The 22179-nt window shown below is 40.2% G+C and overlaps 1 protein-coding gene across 3 annotated transcripts in view; it reads right to left on the minus strand.

Annotated features, from left to right (window-relative positions):
* Positions 1 to 22179, minus strand: part of MARCH1 (membrane associated ring-CH-type finger 1) — a 575522-nt gene that overhangs the window by 96557 nt on the left and 456786 nt on the right. The window contains exon 5 of one of the 3 annotated variants that reach the window (XM_021100588.1): positions 237 to 316. In XM_021100588.1, the coding sequence (XP_020956247.1) occupies positions 237 to 316 (80 nt within the window). Of the gene's footprint in view, positions 1 to 236; positions 924 to 22179 lie in introns of those variants that run through there. The other 2 variants (XM_021100587.1, XM_021100586.1) reach the window with 2 other exon arrangements.

Raw genomic sequence — 22179 nt, forward strand, 5'->3', positions numbered from 1 at the left:
AGCCATGGGGAAACAGAGAGAGAGAGAGAGAGAGTGATGAAGATGACAGCATGGACCCAAAGATGGAAAATAAAGATCAAACGAAGGGACTGCACTAAAGGGAAAAAACTAGGCTGGTACCAAACGTCCACAGACAACGAAGGCAGAAGCGAGAGCCACACAGTCTCAGATTATGTGACAAGAATACAAAACACTGGTCCACGGAACACCGTCAGGGCCGTGGGCTGAGCTCTTACCTGCAGATGTCCTGAGTGGATGGACAGACAGACAAGCGTGACTGGCTCCTGGGGGCTGTCCCTGTGGTTGGGCTGCTTGCCTGGAGAAACAAGTTAGATAATTTGGCATCTTGGTTAAGGTAATACATGGTCGATATCTTGCTTTTTTTCCACATATTTAAAAAGTTGCAACAAACGTGGCTGCCGGTCATGTTGCTCACAAGGCAGCTCACAGAATATAGGAAGTCAGGGGCCTCGTACTGCAAAAGTAAAACTTATTTGAGGAACTTGGAACAGCTGAGACGCTGTACCACTTTGCTGTTGCTTCATTTGTGAGAGAGGAAGATGATTCCACAAGTTTCTATTCTATTTACTGTAAACTTTTGATGGGAATGGCTTCATAAGCCTTTGAAACAAATGGGTAACATCTGAGTATCCTATGAGAGAAAAAACATAATGGCTATTGCATGACAAGGATGATGATAATCTGGGAAGCCTAAACAGTCGAATAGCCATTTGATTGTTAGATGCTGCCTGGAATTAACATTAAGTCACTTTAAGGCTCTGTGAGATGATCTATTTTAAAACACTTTGTAATATTTAAAAGCCTGCAGTTGTTATTATTACTTTTTCTTCACTGAAACTAATCAAATCTGTCCACTGCCACATTAGTGAACTTTCAAATCTTTTAACCTTGTGACCATACTGAGCCTGGGAATAAGAGAGCCTGAAATTATGCAGATTGTGGGCACAAATTTGAGTCCGTTTCATGAAATTCCTACTGGAACTGAAACACAGCATTTTCTCACCATTTTGACTTTCTTCGCTGCTGTATTTAGTGCAGATGATGATGATAAATCAAAAGCAAGACAGTGTTAGAGTTCCCGTCATGGATCAGTGGTGACAAACCAGACTAGTATCCATGAGGACTCGAGTTCAATCCCTGGCCTGTTAAGGATCTGGTATTGCTGTGAGCTGTAGTGTAGGTTGCAGACACAGCTCAGATCCTGTGTTATTGTGGCTGTGGTGTAGGCTGGCAGCTGCAGCTCTGATTGGACCCATAGCCTGAAAACTTCCATATGCTGCAGGTGTGGCCCTGAAAAGCAAAAAAAAGCAAGACAATATTGAGAATTTACTGCATGCCTGGCACAGTGCTGTGGTTTATCTATTGCCTCTTTAATCCTTACCATATCTCACAAAGGAAGTCATAATAATGAGCATTTTGAGCGAATATTATGTGCCAATCACTGTCGTAAGTAATTTTCACATGTTCATTCGTTGATAGTGACAAGATCACAGGTGGCAAATATTGATATTATTTCCTTGTTACAGATAAAGAAACTGAGAAATCAGTGCTGCTGACGAGTAGGGGGTAGAGCAGAGCTTTAGGTGAGAACCTGCTCCCTCATCTGTTCTCATTCCCACCAAGCAAGGCACCTCTTCTTCACACAGAGGAACTGAGGGAGGTCCAGGTCCAGATTTAGGCCAATCTGACTGCACAGATGAAACTGCCACCAAGAAAGTAACAGCACAGGTAGAAAGCTTAACCCTACATTTCAAAGTTGTTCTAAAAATCCCAATATTAAAAATATATACATAGAAACCGTCTACAAGAAAAAAAAACTGCAAAAAATATAAACATGTGGAGTAAACAATGTATTACTAAACAACCACTGGATCACAGGATAAACCAAAGAAGAAATAAAAAATATCTAAAGACAAATGAAAATGAAAATACAATGAAACACCAGAAATAAACTCATGGACCTATGGTCAATTAATCTATGATAAAGGAAGCAAGAATATACAATGGAGAAAAGACAGCCTCTTCCATAGTAGTGATGGGAAAATTGGACAGCTACGTGTAAAAGAATGAAGTTAGACCATATGCAAAAACAAACTCAAAATGGGTTAAAGACCTAAATGTAAGACAGGAACCATAAAATTCCTAGAGGAATACATAGGCAGAACACACTGATATAAATCATTATAATGTTTTTTTTTTTAAATCTATCTCCTAAAGCAAAGGAAATAAGGAAATAAAAACAACAATAAACAAATGGGATCTAATTAAACTTAAACGCTTTTGCACAGCAAAGGAAACCATGGACAAAATGAAAAGGTAATCTACTGAATGGGAGAAGATATTTGCAAATGACGTGGTTAATAACGGGTTTTTATTCAACATATATAAACAACTCATACAACTCAACATCACTAATCATCAGAGAAATGCAAATCAAAACCACAGTGAAGTTTTATTTTACACCTGTCAGAATGACTTTCATAAAAAATACCACAAATAACAAATATCAGCAAGGATGTGGAGAAAACGGAACCCTCCTACACTGTTGGAATGTAAATTGGTATGGCCCTATGGAAAACACAATGAACTTTTCAAACTAAAAATAAAACTATGAGCAATTCCACTCCTGGGCATATATCTGAAAGAAACAAAAACACTAATTTGAAAAATATATGCACCCATTCATAGCAACATTATTTTATAGTTGCCAAGGTAGAGAACCAATTTGTGTTCATCAACAGATGAGTGGATTAAGAAGATGTATATAGGAGTTCCCGTCGTGGCGCAGTGGTTAACGAATCTGACTAGGAACCATGAGGTTGCGAGTTCGGTCCCTGCCCTTGCTCAGTGGGTTAACGATCCGGCGTTGCCGTGAGCTGTGGTGTAGGTTGCAGACGCGGCTCGGATCCTGCGTTGCTGTGGCTCTGGCGTAGGCCGATGGCTACAGCTCCAATTCAACCCCTAGCCATATGCCGCGGGAGCGGCCCACGAAATAGCAACAACAACAACAACAACAACAACAACAACAACAAAAAGAAGATGTATATATATCGATGTATATATACATATATACACATACACACATGTACACACACAGAAAATGTATATACACAGACTGTATATACACACACACATGCACAATGGAATACTACTCAGTCATAAAGAAATAATGAAATGTTGCCATTTACAGCAAAATGGATGATCTTGGAGGATATTATGCTAAGTGAAATAAATCAGACAGAGAAAGTAAGCTATCACTTATATATTGAATATGAAAAACAAAACCACTAGTGAATATAACAAAAAAGAAACAGGCTCGCGTATATAGAAAACAAACTAGTGGTTACCAGTGGGGAGAGGGAAGGAGGGAGGGACAAGATTGGAATAGCAGATTAAGAGTTACAAACTACTGTGTATAAGATAAATAAGCCACTAGGATGCAATGTACATGAGAGGGACTATCACCAACTTTTTATAATAGATGGAAATGAAGGATAACCTTTAAAAACTCTGAATCACTATGTTGCAACACCTGCAAATTATATAATATTGTACATCAAATATATTTCAATTTTTTTGTTTTGACTAACTTTATTGTCATCGTTGTTGTTATTACCAAATCTGGAGATAATGTTCCTTTGCTAAGATTCTTCCCCACCCCCACCTTTTAAAAAGTTTTATTGAAGTATAGTTGATTTACAAGTTTGTGATAATTTCTGCTGTACACCAAAGTGATTCAGTTATACATGTACACATATCTATTCTCCTTCAGATTCTTTCCCTCATATAGATTATCACATAATATTGGGAAGAGTTCTGTGCGCTACACAGCAGGTCTCTGTTGGGTCAGTCATTCCACATACCTCAGTGTGCATATATTTTAATTTAAAAAAAGCTATGCAAAAAGAGAAAAAGACAGACGATTGTGGGATCCAGACAAAAAGAAACGAATTCTAACTCAAGGGGTTGGAAAAACTTCAAGGAGAGGTGTGGAAGGCTCAATAACCCTGTCCTCATCCCCAGCCAAGATATCAACATCCTATCTTCGGAATTTGTGAATATGGTCCTTTACAGTATAAAAGGCACTTTGCAGCTGTGATTAACTTAAGGACCCTGAGATGGAGAGATGGTTCTGCATTATTCAGGTGGGACCAGTGTAATCATAAGATCCTTCTAAGCAGTAGAGTTAGGATCAGAGAGAGAAGATCAAGGATGGGAGCAGTGGTCAGAGAGGAGGGGGATGCTATACTTCTGCCCTTGAAGATGGAGCAAGGGAGCCCTGAGTCCAGGAATGCAGGCAGCCTCTAGAAGCTGCAAAATGCTAGACAGTGAGCTCTTACCAGAGCCCCAGTCCTGCCCACATGCTGACTGTCACCCAGGAACACCCACGTTTGAACGTCTGACCTCTAGAACTATTAGATGATATATTTGTGTTGTTTTAAGATTTGCGATAAATTGTCATAGCAGCCCAGGAAACTAATATAGGAGGCAATGCTTTAGGTAAGCTTGAAAGGAAAGGAGGAGTTATCACAGAAAAGATTAAAACTATTCTAGGCAGTGGAAGCAGGGTCCTGCCAGGGAGTGTTGGCGTCTTCAATGAGCTCCAACAGACTGACCCACTTCTGCAGCCTCCTGACCTTCAGTTTTCTGAGTCTTTTCTACCAACCTGTGAACACTGTGCTTTTTCAAAGTCCGAATATCATCTCTGGGCACCAGTCCATGTTCAATTATCTCCTTCAATATTTGCATCAGAACTCTCTTATTTCAAGTTTCCTAATTTAGATCAACTTTATGTATGTACCACAGCATGCATGGCTAGGGTTTTTTTTTTTTTTTTTTTTTTAATTTCATGGCTACACCCGCAGTATATGGAAGTTCTCTGGGGCAGAGAATGAATTGAGCCAGAGCTGTGACCTATGCCACAGCTGTAGCAATGCCAGATCCTTTAACCCACTGCTCGGGACCAGGGATTGAACCTGTTTCCTCCGCAGCAACCTGAGCTGCTGCAGTTGGATTCCTAACCCACTAGACCAAAGTAGGAACTCTCAGCATAGCCAGTTTTTGTAAAATATAAGCATTTACTCTAAGCAGTAAGTTTTGTTAGACTGTGTACTGTCTATTCATGAGCATCCACTGAGGTTAGTGGGAAGTTCTGCATAGAGCAGCCACTGAGGAAAGGCCACATGTGTGAAGACTGAATCTCATTCTCTTTTAAAAAACTAATGCAGCCCCAGCATGACCTCCAGTCACTGATAATGTGACTGAAAATGTGGCCACAAGAGCAGGAGCATCAGAATGGGTCTCCATGGTGTGTTAACTCCAGTTCTATGAAGCTGTACAGGCAGAGATGCTGAAACAGACATCATCCTAAGAAAATGGGCATGGGCAAATGCATGCTCTGCAATGGGAAAGTGATTTACCAATGAATAGTAACACAGAACATTATCAAAGATGCAGCTTTCCTTTGGAGAGATTTTTGGCCCACCATGAGGCTGAATCAATGTGTTTCTTTCTGTAACCCTGCCATAATTAGAAAGGAACTGAACTCCTTCCTCATTGCCCCTCAAAGGTCTTTAAATAGCTCAATCTGACCTGAGGTTACACAGGCCTCCCTGCGCCCTCGCCCCATGTGGGCTGCTCCCTTTGTGAGCACTTGAGCCTCTCCCTCCCAGTCTTTCCTGATACCCCAGGCACTTGCTGGGACCATGAGGGAGGTTAACTCCTAGGGACAGCTTTTGGGCTGGAGTCAGTGGACACATGCTCTGGCTTTTCCATTCTACCCAGAATTTCTTTCTTTCTTTCTTCTTCTTCCTCTTCTTTTTTAAATGGCTGCACCTGCACCATATGGAAGTTCCCAGGCTAGGGGTTGAGTCAGAGCTGCAGCTGAGGCCTATCCCACAGCCACAGCAATGCGGGATCTGAGCTGGGTCTGCCACTGACATGACAGCTCATGGCAACGCTGAATCTTTAACCCACTGAACAAGGCCAGGGATTGAACCTTTGTCCTCACGGATTCTAGTCAGGTTTGTTACTGCTGAGCCACAACGGGAACTCCAGCTTCTCGTCTTTTTGTCACACTCCCCTTCACCCTCATTCCTGCTGCCTAGGGAACACTTCCCCCAAAGAGTAACCCCTACAAGTCCTTGTCCTGGGTCCTGCTTTTATAAGAAAGACTCAGGCCCTGGAGGCCTGGGGGGCTGCACAACAGTAAAGGTTGGCTGTTGCCTTGGCCCCCGCGGGACTGGACCAACTCCCACACTGTTTGGGGGTATTCCTCACCGCCCAGACCTCCAGGTTCAGGTCTGCTGCCCCAGCTGAGTGTCTGTGCAAGACTACATGCCAGATCCTGGCCCTCCTCTTAACTTGATCTGCTCAACTGTCCAAGATGGGAAATTATTCTTCTTATAGTTCCCTCTGTCTCCCATTTTTCTCTGTTTTGATCTGTGTTCCACAAGCTTTGAGATATTTCTTCTTAAGGGAGGTAATATCTCTTGTCTTATCAAAAGGCTTCCCTGGTTTTTGACTGTCTAATAAGTTAAGTACAAAGAGACCAGCCCAAAGAATATATATATGCATGACGTGTTCACTTTGCTGTACAGCAAAAATTGATACAACATTGTAAATTAATTATATTCTAATAAAATTTTTTTAAGAAAATAGACCAGTTTGGGGGATGTGCAGGCCTTTGGGTTCTGCATCATATCTCCTTTTCTAATATTAATATTTAATTCCCAGGTTCCAGCAGAACCTAGCTCACTCATTGTAATCAAATATGGCCCCCACTTTTAGTCCCATGCCTTTCTCTGTGAGAAAAGAGCAAAAGCAAAGGTTTGGAACTTTCCTTAAGGCCCAGTTGATTTTACCAGCTCTATGCCAGCCACTTACTTTGAATTCCAAGAGCCCCTTTGAACTTCTCTCATGGTATCCACTTGCTCTAGCATCTGTTGTCTGTCTTCCTGTCCAGCCATTTCCAAACTGCCCCAATGTTCTTCAGTTAATCATCTTTCTTGCTTCCGTACCAGTTTGAGAAAAGAAGCTACGTTTCACTTGTGTGGGGGAATCTCATGGTGTTCTGCATGCAGCAGGTGCCTAATAAAGAGTCTAATAAAGTTGCCTAATAAAGATTCATGGGGTTGAACTGAAATTTGTTAACTTGGTAACAGTAGCATTCAGGTGAACTGAGCTTGGTAAGAGTTGGACCAAGCTGAACTGACTTTAGTAAATCCTGTCCTGATTGCAGTGGGGACACAGGTGACTGTCACATCACAATGAGCAAGAAGGAAGTCCCCCCCTCCACTCAACTCTGTGGCAAAATAAATAGGAGAGGCCTAAGTTTTATGTAGTTCTTGAGGCCCCTTCCATGGACTTTGGAGTTAAAAAACATGTCAAATGCAAAATTCATGTTCTATTTTCTTTTATTAAAGACAGAGAATTATACTTAGGAGATGACAGAACTATTTTTTGTTATGAAGAGTATGTCTCTCAACAATTTTTAAGCTGGCAGGGTCTGTTTAAGAAGAAAACATGGTACCTGAGGCTAAACATGAATTAAAACTTTCAAATCCATGTCCTATTTGGTATCAATGAGTTGTTTTAATTCCCTAGTTGGTACATTCTGAGAGCTTGGTAATTTGTTCACCCCCTTAATAGCTGCAAGATAAAAATGCAATTGGGGAGGGAAAAATAACAATTGGCTGGATGAGCAGAATACTCTGTCCTTTGAAATGAGGCATTCTTTGTAATGGATGTTTATTTCAGATGATTACATCTACAGTGCCTTCAAATGGAAAAAACAAGCAGGAGGCCAGCTGCACTAATTTTATCCAAGTTATTTATATCAGCAGTATAATTAAAGGCAATGATTTCAAATTAGGTTTTCTGAGAATCCATTTATAGGCAACACTAGACAACTCATCTCTATGGCTTCAAGGCCACAGTGGTGCTCTGGGGGTGATGTCAACTATTGCCAATTGGCCTCGGCATTTTGAAAATTAATCACCGTTTCAAAAGATGCTTGAAACTGTCACCTCTTGCTGCCCCGACTGATGGGGACCCAAGGCATGAGGGCAGCCTGAGAGATAATTGATGGTGTGACAAAGGATGGTTAAGCTGAGCTTTAGGCCAAGAGAAAGGGCTTCTCTTGTTTAGTAATATAGTCTTAATACCCGGTGAAGGATGACTCTAGAGTTTCCAATGGGATGTGCTGTTGCAGAAACTGCTAAAAAACCTCCTTAATTTCAGCAGTAGTTCATGAGTAATATGTTCAGGAATTAAGCCTTAAGTGAAATACTGAACTGGCTCTTGGGAACACAGGCCAAAAACTGCCTGAAAGACTGTTTTTGGTTGTGAAATACTATTTAATGACTAATATATATTACATTAATATATTGATTATATTAATTAGTTAAATTAATTATATTAATTAATATTGCTATTATATTAATATTAGTAACTAATATATATTTAGAGAGGGTTTTTCTACAATCTCAGCATCGGGGTGGGGAGGAAGCTCTGTAAAAGTGACCTGACTTAACCCCCACATGATCCCATTCTTCCCTTTATAATATTCTCGGCAGGTGATCCCCCACCCCTGCTGGGCCTGTAAGAGAATCTAGCATTTCTGGGGACATTCCTTGCACCTCTCTGACTACATCATCTGAGGGCATCATGCTAGTGTGACACTGAGGTTGTTTCTCTGTGGCTTTGGCAGGGATTCTAGTCTTACCCTCCAGGGACACATAAGATTTGCTTCACCTCTGAGTCTCTCTTCTACATCAGGGCCTTTTTCTATTACTAACCCTAACATGTACTATGTTCTTGCACCCATCCTTGGTCCTCTTGCGCAATTTTTGATTGCATATATGCAGTTTTATACGTAGGTTTGGCAGATACATTTGGAGCAGTGAGTAAGTAATTTTATAGGAAACATAAGTTGCTGGTGATGCATCTTGTAAAGGAAGGTTTTGGACAGTGAAGGGCTTTCAATGTCAGGCTAAGTCATGTTCTATCTTATTTGATCTGTAATCAGTGGATGTTCTGATGAGGAGATGACGATGAAAACCTCTTACAAAATTTAGCTTATTGAAAAATGAACTGTAAAATATTCCATTTACAATAGCACCAAAACCATAAAATACATATGAATTGATCAATGGGACAGAATAGAGAGTCCAAAAGCAGATTCACAAATATGATCCACTGGTTTGTGGCAAAGGTGCCAAGGCAATTCCATGAAGAAGGGAAGACCCTTCAAACAAATGGCGTTGGGCCACGTGGGTCCACATATGGAAGAGAAGGATTTAATTCCTTACCTTACAGCATGTTAGGAACTCAAAGTAATTCATTGAAAACAAAAGCTAAAACTCTGCCACTTTGAGATGAAAATACAGGAGAAAATCTTCATGACCCTAGGTAGGGATTTTGTAGATGAGACACAAAAAGCAGAAATTATAAAATAAATTTTGGTAAATGAGACTTTATATAAATTAAAACTTTTGTTCTTAGAAACACATTATAAAGAAAGAGAAAATGGAAGGACCGTATTGAATATATATATAAAGAATTCTTAGGAGTTCCCATCATAGCTCAATAGGTTAAGAACACGACATAGTATCCATGAGGATATAGGTTCCATCCCTGTCCTGGCTCAGTGGGTTAAGGATCTGGCATTGCCGTGGCTATGGCATAGCCCTCAGGTGCAGCTTGGATTCAACCCCTAGCCTGGGAACTTTCCTATGGCACAGGTGTGGCTATAAAAAAAAAAGAAAATAATTCTTAGACTCTCATAACTCAAAAATAAAACACCAAAGAAAGATGGGCTAAATTTATAAGCAGTCACTTATAAAAAAAACATATACAAATTTCCAATAAACATCTGAAAATATGTTTCCAAGTCTTAATTTTTGCAAATTAAAGCCACAGTGACAGAGCACTACATACCCTTTAGAAGAGCTACAATTAAAAACACTGACCATATCAAATACCGGCAAAAATGCAAAAAGCGGGAAATTTTGTATGTTGCTGGGGGGGAGTGTAAAGGGAAAACTACTTGGCAGTTTCACATAAAGTTAAATACACCTGCCATACAACCCTGCCATCCCACTTCTATGTATTTACCCCAGAGAAACAAAATTCCACATCCACTCACAACGAAATTTACATATGACTTATATATGAAGTTTTATCAACAACAGGCCTAAACTGTAAACAATCCTAACCTCTATCAATAGGTGTGTGGATAAACAAAATGCAGTACATTCATGCCTTAGAATACTACTCAGCAATGAAAAGGAGTGGAAGACTGATACTTAAAATAACACTGAGGCATCTTCAAATAATTCTGCTGAATATAAGGTTCCGGTCACAAGAGGGCATACAACACAGTCTCATTTATAACATGGGATGTAAAGCAGACTAGTGGTTGCTGAGGGCAGATCTGGGAGCAGGGATGGGCCCCAGAGGAGCCTGAAAACTATTGGGAGGGGGTTTATAGACATATTTGTATTTTGGCAGTTCTAATGTCAAAACTCAGTGAATTAAGCAATTTAAAGAGGTGAGGTCTGTGGTTCTATTTGTCTGAGTGAGAATGATCTGAATCTAACTTTAAGTCGACAATATAGTGAAAAATGGCTTGTAATGGTAAAGGCAGACTAGAGTCTATAGAAGCAAAGAATATTTCTAGGTTCAAGGTAGAAATAATTAATGTTGCCTCTAGAATATGGTAAGGGAGATGCAGTTAAAACAACAGAGAGAAAGAAGAGAAAAATAAAGAGAAAGTTAAAAATAAGGAAGAAGGTTAAGTTGGGAATAAAGACATCAGAAAGAAAAAAAAAACTGAGGTCAGAAAAGGAGAAAAGAAAAAGAAAAAAAGAACTAAAATAAGATAAAAGAGAAATTAAAGAAAAAACAAAAAGATATTCATATTCATATGTACCACATGTTGGGGAGAGGAGTCTGAGTGTCTATGGTTTTGAAAACTTTATTTACTCCAGCCATTATTCCAAAGTTTGGTAGAAAATCAAGTTCTAAACTGAGTCTTCTGAGACATGAAGCTTTTTAGGCATATCAAACAGAATAAACAGATACACATGATACATAATATAAAATTAATTGCAGGACTTTCTTAAATAAGCCCACAGGGCTGCTAATTAGTTTGGAGTGGGTTTAAGGAATGAGGTTAAATAAAAAATAGATAATTAAAAACAATGGCATATCTTTTCATATACTTCTTGCTCAAGAATGAAGTTAAGGAGTTATTGTCATGGCTCAGCAGAAATTAATCTGACTAGTATCCATGAGGATGCAGGTTCGATCCCTGGCCTCACTCAGTGGGCTAAGGATCCAGGGTTGCCATGAGCTGTGGTGTAGGTCACAGAGGCAGCTCAGATCTGGCATTGCTGTGGCTGTGGTGTAGGCCAGCAGCTACAGCTCCAATTCAACCCCTAGCCTGGGAACGTCCATATGCTGCAGGTATGGCCCTAAAAAGACAAAAGACAAAAAGAAAAAAAAAGAATGAATATAAGACAAAACTATAGTTCAAAATGATACATGCACCCATATGTTCATAGCAGCACTATTCACAGAGCCAAGGCATGGAAACAACCTAAACGTCCATCAATAGAGGAATGGATTAAGAAGATGTAGTACATATGTACAATGGAATATTACTCTGCCATAAAAATAATGAAATAACAGCATTTGCAGCAACATGGATGCAACCTGAGATTCTCATACTAAGTTGAGTAAGTCAGAAAGAGAAAGACAAGTATCATATGATATCACACATCTGGAATCTAATATACACACAATGAACTTATCTACAGAAAAGAAACTCACAGACATGGAGAACAGACTTGTGGTTGTCAGGCGAGAGAGGGAGAGAGTGGGATGGACTGGGAATTTGGGGTTAGTAAATGCAAACTATTGCTTTTGGAGTGGATAAGCAATGAGATCCTGCTGTAGAGCACAGGGAAATGTATCTAGTTACTTGTCTAGAACATGATGAAGGATAATATGAGAAAAATATATGTACGACTGGGTCACTATGCCATGTAGCAGAAATTGACACAGCACTATGAATCAACTATAATTGAAAAAAAAAGAAAATGGGATAAAGGGGAAACAGGAGCAGGAAAGATGAGATACCTAATTTAGGGTGTACTGGCCAGAGCAGTAACCCTGATGTGGTCCTAATTCTAGTCTTTGTTGATACAAAGAATCACATGGTTTGTACTTGCCATAAGACAAAACCAAATTAAATCATTAGAAGCAGCACAATTGCTGGTGCTGAGTCAAAAAAGGACTTTTATCTCTCGGTGATCATTTACAGAAATGGTGATGAACATTTATGTTAAACATGATTTTTGTAATGAATACAGCAATGAATTTCCAGCACAGTTCTACCATTATTTTCCAATGGCACAGTGTCAAAGTACAATGCAGTGACAGGAAAAGTTTTACTTTAACACTCTGCTACTGGAAAATAATTATGGCCATGGGTTTGAAATTCATTACTGTGTTCATTAAAAAATATGCTATAAAATATCTTAGTTCCCTCCCCAACCCTCCCTTTTAAAATCTTCACTGTTCGTCTTTTTTTAAATTGAAGTATAGTTGATTTACAATGTGGCATTTGTTTCAGGTGTATGACACAGTTACTTAGATAGATAGATAGATAGATAGATAGATAGATAGATAGATAGATGGATAGATGGATAGATCGATCTTCTTTTTTGAGATTCTTTCCCCTTTCCCATATAGGTTATTACAAAATATTGAGTCTAATTCCTTGTGCTATAGAGTAGGCCTTTTTTGTTTATCTATTTTATATATAGAAGTATATATATGTTAATCCCAAGTTTCTTATTTATCTACTCCCACCACTACTTTGGTAACAATAAGTTTGTTTTCTTTATCTGTGAGTCTGTTTCTGTTTTGTAAATATGTTCATTTGTATCATTTTAAAATTAGATCACACATATAGTTGGTATCATATGATGTTCATCTCTGTCTGATGACTTCACTTAGTATGTTAATCTCTAAGTCCATTCATGTTGCTGCAAATGACATTATTTCATTTTTTATGCGTAATATTCCATTGTGTATGTACTGCATCTCCATGGCTTCTCTTTATAATGATGTTTGGATTGCCAGATAGTTCTACTTAAGGGAGCAGGGACGGTGGGGTAGATTTTTCTATAAAGGAAACCTTTGAAAAGAAAATAAGTAAGATCTGATAACAAGACAGAGTGAGAATAGAGAAGGAGCTGAGAACAGCCTTGAGGGTTTTGTGGACAACGATGAACAGTTGTTTTAATGGACGGGAACTTGGGTGATGGAGATAAGGAAAGGAGCTTTAGGAAAGCTTATTTTGTGCACTTTGTCCCTATTCCAACATTTTTTTTTCTTTTGGCTTTTTTTTTAGGGCCTCACTCATGGCATATGGAGGTTCCCAGGCTAGGTGTCTAATTGAAGCTAAAGCTGCTGGCCTACACCACAACCACAGCAATGCCAGATCTGAGCCGCATCTGCAACCGACACTACAGCTTATGGCAATGCTGGATCCTTAACCCACTGAGGGAGGCCAGGGATCAAACCCTCAACCTCATGGTTGCTAGTCGGATTCATTTCCGCTGTGCCATGATGGGAACTCCATCCCAATTCCAACTTTATAGCCCTCTCTGCCACCACTCCATAGACTATTCCATGGAAACTTTCAAGAAAGAGTTCACCAGCGTTTTCAGAATTGGATTTGTGTTTATTTTGAATGACATTTTGGGTTGACACAAGATTAAGCTGGGAGCAAGAAGGCCTGGGTTTCTTTAGTTTATATCAATGAAAATCAGCCCCATAGGCAAGCAAAACATGAGATCTAAAGTCTGCTTAAAGTATGTGGCTTAACTCAGGAATCTGCTTTAGAGTAAAGGAGGAAAAGTGGTAGATCAGATAGTACTTTTTAAATATTATGTTTCTCAATGGGCTTGTTGGTTAAGAGCAGAAACAACTTATACTTTCCTGCTTCCATGAAGCTATTCTTTGTGGCTAGTTAAGTTTGGAGTCAGATGAGGTAAGGCAAATGTAGGCATCTTGTGTACATTGAAGGTACTAAAAAATGTGTGTCAATCAAAAGCTGGCAAACAATCACAAACCAAGAGTCAAAGGTTTACACAGAGACAAGGTCAAGAGCTTTCAAAAGAACGTTCTTAAGTGCACATAAAAGGACAATTGAGATCTCAAATTCCAACAAGATGGGCCACAGATACAGATAATTTTATCCTGGAAACATTTTTAAGTGTGTCAAATCCCACTTTACTACGTTCATACAAAAATTTCAGAAAACCACGTCTGGTATGCGTAACAGCCTGAGCTATCACCTTCTGTTATATCTGCCAAGTTATAGACACCTGGCCACTTTTGTGGCTGAGTCCCTGCACAAGTTTGATTTTTATGCAGGATTCTGGAATTGCACATAAGCAGAGCACATTTGATTTTGAATAGTTGATGTGGAGCTCTTTAGGTAATTATCTAGTATTTGGCCTCATTGTCTGCTAAAGCCATGCTTTTTCATTCAAACCTTGTATCAAAGACAGTGTTTACTTTCCTATCTCAAAATACCATATGATGTCACTTATATATGGACTCTAATATACAGCACAAATGAACCTTTCCACGCAAAAGAAAATCGTGGATTTGGAGAATAGACTTGTGGTTGACGAGGGGGAAGGAGAGGAAATGGTATGGATTGGGAGCTTGGGGTTAATAGATGCAGACTACTGTCTTTGGAATGGATTAGCAATGAGATCCTGCTGTGTAGCACTGGGAACTATGTCTAGTCACTTATGATGGAGCATGATAATGTGAGAAAAAAGAATGTATACATGTATGTGTAACTGGGTCACCATGCTGTACAGTAGAATATTGACAGAACACTGTAAACCATCTATAATGGAAAAAAATAAAAATCATTATATTAAAAACAAAAAATTCCAAAGTTGGACACAGGGGCAATAAGTCAAGTAAATGCAGAAAGACTTTACAGGATTCATACTTCATTTATAATTTGTGTTTTTATGACTTTAACACAAAATCTCATTATCGTGTCAACCTATAAATGCAGTCGCTCTGTTGTCCCTAGAGTTTTTAGTCATTTTTAGCTTCTGGCAAATACAGTACATTTGCTTAGTATTATGTCATTCTTGCATTTCCTATTTGTTAATTGCTATGTAGTGTCTGCTCTAAGAAGCTGAAGGATATTTCTTCACATCTAAGTTGTTTCTTCATCAAATCTGTCAGTCTTAGAGTAAAATGATAGTTTGAAAGAGCATAGGGAAATCAAGTAATTTTGCAATGTTTGGGTCAAAAGAAAGAGAAGATCCAAGGTTATTACAATTCTTGTAATTTAGTTGTTATGACTAATAATTGTATAAGAAAACCATGGCTGTTTGAAAGAAAAGAGGAGGTTTTGAAAAGAAACAAACTCATGTGATATAAACCTAGATTTTACTGAAGGTGATGAGATGTATTTCTTCAAGGATCTACTCAATGTGACTATCACATATTAGACCAGGGGTAGGAAACTCTGGAGAGGATACTAATTCCTGACCTTTTGCAGGAGTTAAGAAGTATCTTTAAGCTTACTTCAATGGAAAGCAAATATTTACATGCTAGTGAGGGTGTCCTGCACATGCTCCAAATCTGCTCCTTTTGCATGTGGATTATTTTGAGCTAAAGGCACTTGAGAAACAGCAGGTGCAAGAAAGGAACTCTGACCTCCTCCTTTCTTCCTGAAAACAAAGAGATGACATTCTCATAGGACAGATGCCATCCCTGGACCAGGAAGAAAGAAACATTCTTACCACCAGAGACAGGGTTGAGGCCCAATATAATACCTCAGCAAACAGACTTTGCACTGGTAATTCTTTTTTTTTTTTTTTTTTGCTTTTTTTCTTTTATTTCCTTTTTAGGGCTGCACCTGTGGCATATGGAGGGTCCCAGACAAGGGGTCAAATCAGAGCTACAGCTGCTGGCCTACACCACAGCAACAGCAACGCAGGATCCCGAGCCGAGTCTGCGACCTACACCACAGCTCACAGCAATGCCAGATCCTTTACTCACTGAGCGGAGGCCAGGGAATTGAACCCGCAACCTCCTGGTTCCTAGTAGGATTCATTTCCACTGTATCACGACAGGAAATCCTGCTACGATAATTCTTATCTTCCTTGAGTCTCCCTAGATATTTTAGTAACATTTCCACATTACATCTCTTTGTTCATCCTGGTACATGAGCCTTGAGGCCTAGCCACATCTTTGGGACTTCATTTTCCTCTGAGGACTCCTATGTCCAACTAAAGTTTTATTCAAATTTAATTCAATTTTTTATTCAAATATAAGTTGTGCCTGAGTTCCCACTGTGGCACAAAAGGATCAGTGGCGTCCTTGCAGCTGTAGGATGCAGGTTCTATCCCCAGCCCCACACAGTGGGTTAAGGGTCTAGTGTTGCCGCAGCTGATAAAGGTTGTGACTGTGGCTAGGATCTGATCCCTGGCCTGGGAACTCCATACACCACAGGGAGGTCAAAAAAAAAAAAAGTTGTAGAATTTCCTCATTAATTTGCCTTATGTCAGTCCTGGCTGGAAACCCCAAGAGGTGGAAGAGAAGTCTTATCACCCCCGCCCCCACCACACACACACACATACACACACACTAGGGTCCTCTTGGGCCCAGAGGAGTGGGGCTTGTGCTGGGAAACATCAATGCTACAGATACATAGTAACCCAAAGAATCCCCAAAGGCAACTCTCTGGCTGGTCCCTCCCTCTCTCTTTGATTTCCATAAGTTTTCTTCTTTTTTTCTTATTGCTCCCTTATTCCTCTCCAGACTAATGCTAGAGATTTGTGGGACCAAGAACAAAGTCATTTTCTCTGTGTGGAAATTCAGTATTATGCAACTTTCCTGATTTCTTTGGCAGGATTGGCACTGTGTGCAGCTGTTCAGAAACTGTTGAATGAAGGTCACCAAAGGGACATTGTGTTCCTATTCTTATGTTTCCCCCTCCCTGCCGCCCCCCCCAAAAAAAAGGCTAACTCTGCCTGTTTTTCAGAAGAACTGTGGATGTGATCACAGATCAGATCAGGGAGAGTGAGGAGTTTGAACAGTGTGCCACCTGCAAGCTGAAGACCCAGGAAAGCAGGAGGTGTGGTTCTAGCCCAAGTCTGAAGGGCTGGCAAGGGAAGGCAGGCAACTCACATGGAGAGGGGAAGTAAGTGTCTGGGAAAAAACATCTGCTGGGCCTGCAGAAACACTGGGACACAGTGGTCTCTGTCTAAAGGTCCTGCCCCTCCCCCACCACCTCTCTGCCACGTTCTCTGCAGATATGCCTAGTGATGGTGTGCCCTCTGGACCAGGCCCTCTAGCAAAGTCTTTAGGCAGCCATGGGACAATAAAAAGAATGGTTTTCTCCATCTTCTGTTTCTTCAAAATATTTAGCAGAAAATAATCCACACGCCAAAGAAAGACATTTTGGGATGGCAAATGTGCTCCCCTATACAAGTATGAGTGCAAAAATGTCCCCTACCCATTCAGAAAACCAAGGATGCTATAGCCATCAAGCTATCACATCACAGCCCCGAAGATGAGCCCCAAAGAACGCATCACAGAAACAAGATGCTGCCATGGAGCCAGCAGCTGCACCTGCCTCCCTATGGTGCACCTGGTGGACTTAAGGATGGGAAAGCACAGAGCACTGGCTGGGATAGCTGAGGTGCATATCAAAGGGATGATTTCAGTGAGCCCAGACCTCTCACCTTCCCATACTCAGAAAAGCACTAAATTCCTTAACTTAAAAAGTCTAGTTTTCTTTAATTAACAGTAATCTTTTGATGTTCTGACTACCTGGTCTTTGCTGCAAAAGCTCCTTTATATCCTGGCTCCTCCCTTACTTCCTCAGAGCTACCTGAGGGTCTGTGGCCTGGTTCAAGTCCCACTGAATAAAACACAATTTGCAACTTTTAGGTTGTACATTATTTTTCAGTGGACATAAGCAAATACAGTTGCTTATGTATTAAAACAATCTTTCCAGCCTTGGCTGTTATAGTGTGAAGTATTGCTACAGTTACCATTTTATGGGAAAAGAAAAAAAAACCCTGCAGCTTTTTTCCCCTCCAATGCGACAATCTTTTTGACTTTTATCAAATCATCCTGGTTCTACAAGACGAACAGTGCTATTTAAGTTGAACACATAGTCTAAATTCCAAGCCGGATGTGATTCATACATTGAACTTCACTTTTTCTGGGAAATCATGTACCTGCTTCAGCAAATTCCTGAGAGTGAGTTTTTCTCAGTGCACAATGTGCTCTGTTAGGCTGGATGTTCCGTAGGATGTGTGCCCTGAAACTGACTCACACTGCACAAAAGGAACACTTCCTTGGAGCATTTTTGGAATTTACTAAAAGCTTAATTTCTTTCAACCCTCAGGAATGCCTCATGCTACAAAAGAAGACAAATTTATAGACAGAGAGTTGTAAATCAAAACATATTTCCCCAAGGAAAAGGATGTCAGGAGAAATACCTGGTGATAATCAGTGGGGTTTGTTTGTTTGTTTGTTTGTTTGTTTCCAAATCTCTTAGTCAGAGAGATTTATTTGGGAAAAATTTGAGTAGATGTTTTAGGACTTAAACAGCATATAAAACATAAAAGCTGGGTCTTGCTGGTCCCCAGTGGCTGGGGCTGCAATGCAAGGGGCTGAGAAGTATTCATCACCTTTTAGCCTGATTAGTTTTAATGTGTATGGCATTAAAAAATAAAACAACAACAGAGAATGGGATTAAGATGGCAGAGTAGAAGGACTGGAGCTCACCTTTTCTCATAAAAGCAACAAAATTACAACCAAATGCTGAACAACCTTCAATAAAATAGACTGGAAACTATCAAAAAAGGTATCCTCCTTCAGAAGGCAAAGAGAAGGCCACATTAAGATGGTGGAAGGGGCAATTATGTGATATAAGCAACCACATAACTGCCGGGTGGGCGGCCCACAGACTGGAAAGTAACTATATTGCAGAGACTCACCTACAGGGGTGAGAGTTCTGAGCCCCATGTCAGGTCCCCACACCTGGGGATCTGGCATTGGGAGAAGGAGCTCCTAGAGTATTTGGCATTGAGGGCCAGCAGGGTGTGTGCATAGGAGCTCCACAGGACTGGGAAATGGAGATGCCACTCTTGAAAGGTCCACACAGGGTTTTATGTGCACTGGGTCCTAGGGCAAAGCAGAGACTCCACAGGAATTTGGGTCAGACTTGTCTGCTGTTCTTGGAGGATCCCATGGAAAAACAGGGGGTGAGTGGCTCTTTATGGGGGAAGGACATTGGTGGCAAAGGTCTCAGGAATCATCATCAGCATGTGCTCCTCTAGAGGTGGCCATTTTGGAAAAATCTGGCCCCACCCCTCAGGGCTGAGAAGCCCCAAGCCAAATAATAATTCGAGTGGGATCACAGCCTCACCCATCAGCAAATAGGCTGCCTAAAGATCCCTCCCACACCAAGGCACACAGTGACCCCTAATCTCACTCAGAGACAAAGGCCCACCCACTAGAGGGGTAAGAATCAGCTCTACCTCTCAGAAGGCAGGCACTAGTCCCTTCCATCAGGAAGCTGATGGCACGCCCCCCATGGCAGGCCCCCACAAGGGGCACAGACATCAGAAACAAGAGAGGCTATAACCCTACCATCTGCAAAAAGGAGACCACACCAAAAATCTATACAAAATGAAAAGGCAGAGAATTATGATTCAGATAAGGCAACAAGAAGAAAACCCAAGGAAAAGAGGTAAGTGGAGATTACCAACTTCCACGAAAAAGACTTTAGACTAATGATAGTAAAAATGACTTAAGATCTTGGAAATAAACTGGAGGCAAAGATTGATAAATTACAAATAACACTGAGCAAAGAAATACAAGAATTAAGGATTAAGCAAGCAGAGATACAAAAAACAATAACAAATAAAAAATTCACTAGAAGGAACCAGCAGCAGAATACAGGAGGCAGAAGAATGAATAATGAATAGGCAAAGTGGAAACAGACTGATGGAGACAGACTGACACAGAACAGAAAAGAGAAAAAAGTTTGAAAAGAAATGAAGACAGTCGAAGAGATCTCTGGGACAATGTTAAATGCAATAATGTCCATATTATAGGGGTGCCAGAAGAAGAGAAAGAGAAAGCGCCATAGAAAATATCTGAAGAGATAAAAGCCAAAAACTTCCCTAACATGGAAAAGGAATCACTCACTCAAATCCAGGAAGCACAATGAGTACCATATAAAATAAACCCAAGGAGGAATACCCCCAAGACAAATGTTAATAAAACTGACCAAAATCGAAGACAAAGAGAAAATATTGAAAGCAGCTAGGGAAAAGAAACAACATATAAGGGAACTACAATAAGGTTATTAGCTGATTTCTCAGCAAAAACTCTGCAGTCCAGAAGGGAGTGGCACAATATGCTTGCGATGAAAGTGACAAAAGGAAAAAATCTCCAACTAAGATTACTCTACCCAACTAAGCTCTCATTCAGATTTGAAGGAGAAATCAAAAGCCATACAAATAAGCAAAAGCTAAGAGAACTCAGCACCACTAAACCAGTTTTACAAAAAATACTAAATGAACTTCTCTAGGTAGAGAAAATTGAAATCATATCAAGCATCTTTTCTGACCACAACACTAAATGGCTCAAAATCAACAAGAAAAAAAATCTGCAAAAAACACCAACATATGGAGACTAAACGACATGCTACTAAACAACCAATGGATCACTGAAAAAATCAGAGGAAATTAAAAAATACCTAGAAGTAAATGACAATGAAGAGACAACACTCCAAAACCTATGAGATGCAGCAAAAGCAGTTTAAGAAGGAAATTTATAGCGATACAAGCCTACTTCAGGAAATAAGAAAAATCTCAAAAAACCTAATTTTACACATAAAGCAACTAGAGAAAGAATAAACAAAACAAAAACTTAGCAGAAGGAAAGAAATTATAAAAATCAGAGCAGAAATAAATAAAATAGAAATGAAGAAAACCATATAAAAATCAATGAAACTAAAAGCTAGTTCTTTGAAAAGAATTCATAAACCCATAAATTGATGAATTCATAAATCCATAAACTCATCAAGAAAAAAAGAAAGAGGACTCAAATCAGTAAAATTAGAGATGAAAAAGAAGTTACAACTGACATCATAGAAATACAAAGGATCATGCCAGCTGTTGTTGCCCTCATTCCCCTGGGAGCACACCCATCCTGCTGCTGCCACTGCCAAATGATCTGGGAAGTTCCCAGAGGCTTGATAACTGTCCCTTCCCAGGAACCTACAACTAGGAGGAGCCTTAGCAGCACCTCCTGTGGCTGAGGCAAACCATTGCAGTTATCTCTGACTCCAGAAGTGGGTGTGGCCTGCCACCACTAGGGGTCCCTGAACAGGCACCACTTGCAGCCCCAATCACCACAGAGGGCACCACAGAGAAGGGCACTGTAATTGAACACCACCTGTTGTTGCTCTCATTCTTCTGGGAGCATACTGACTATGCTGCTGCCACTGCCAAATGCTCCAGGCAGTGCCCACACAGTTAATCACTGTCACTTCCCAGGATGCTACAACTAAGAGAAGCCTGTGCAGCACCTCCTGTGTAGGCTAAGCAGGAGGGGGTGCTTCTTGCATGGTCTACAGGTAGCAGGGACAAATCACCACAGTTATCACTGAATCCAGAGGTGGGCATGGCATGCTACCACTAGGGGTCCCTGAACAGGCATACACCACATTACCAGATGAAAAGTCAAAAACTACATGATCATCTCCATAGATGGAGGAAAAGCATTTGACAAAGTCCAACATCCATTCATGATACAAACTTTTACTAAAGTGGGTGTAGAGGAAACTTAACTTAACATAATAAAAGCCATTTATGACAAACCCACAGCAAATATAATACTCCATGGAGAAAAGCTGAAAGCCTTCCCACTAAAATCTGGGACAAGACAAGGAGGCCCACTCTCACCACTGTTATTCAACATAGTATTGGAAGTCCTAGCCATAGCAATCAGACAAACAAAAGAAATTAAAACCATCAAAATTGGAAGAGAAGTAAAACTGTCACTGTACTCAGATGA

The sequence above is a fragment of the Sus scrofa genome, chromosome 8 (assembly GCF_000003025.6).
Source record: "Sus scrofa isolate TJ Tabasco breed Duroc chromosome 8, Sscrofa11.1, whole genome shotgun sequence".
NCBI lineage: Eukaryota > Metazoa > Chordata > Mammalia > Artiodactyla > Suidae > Sus > Sus scrofa.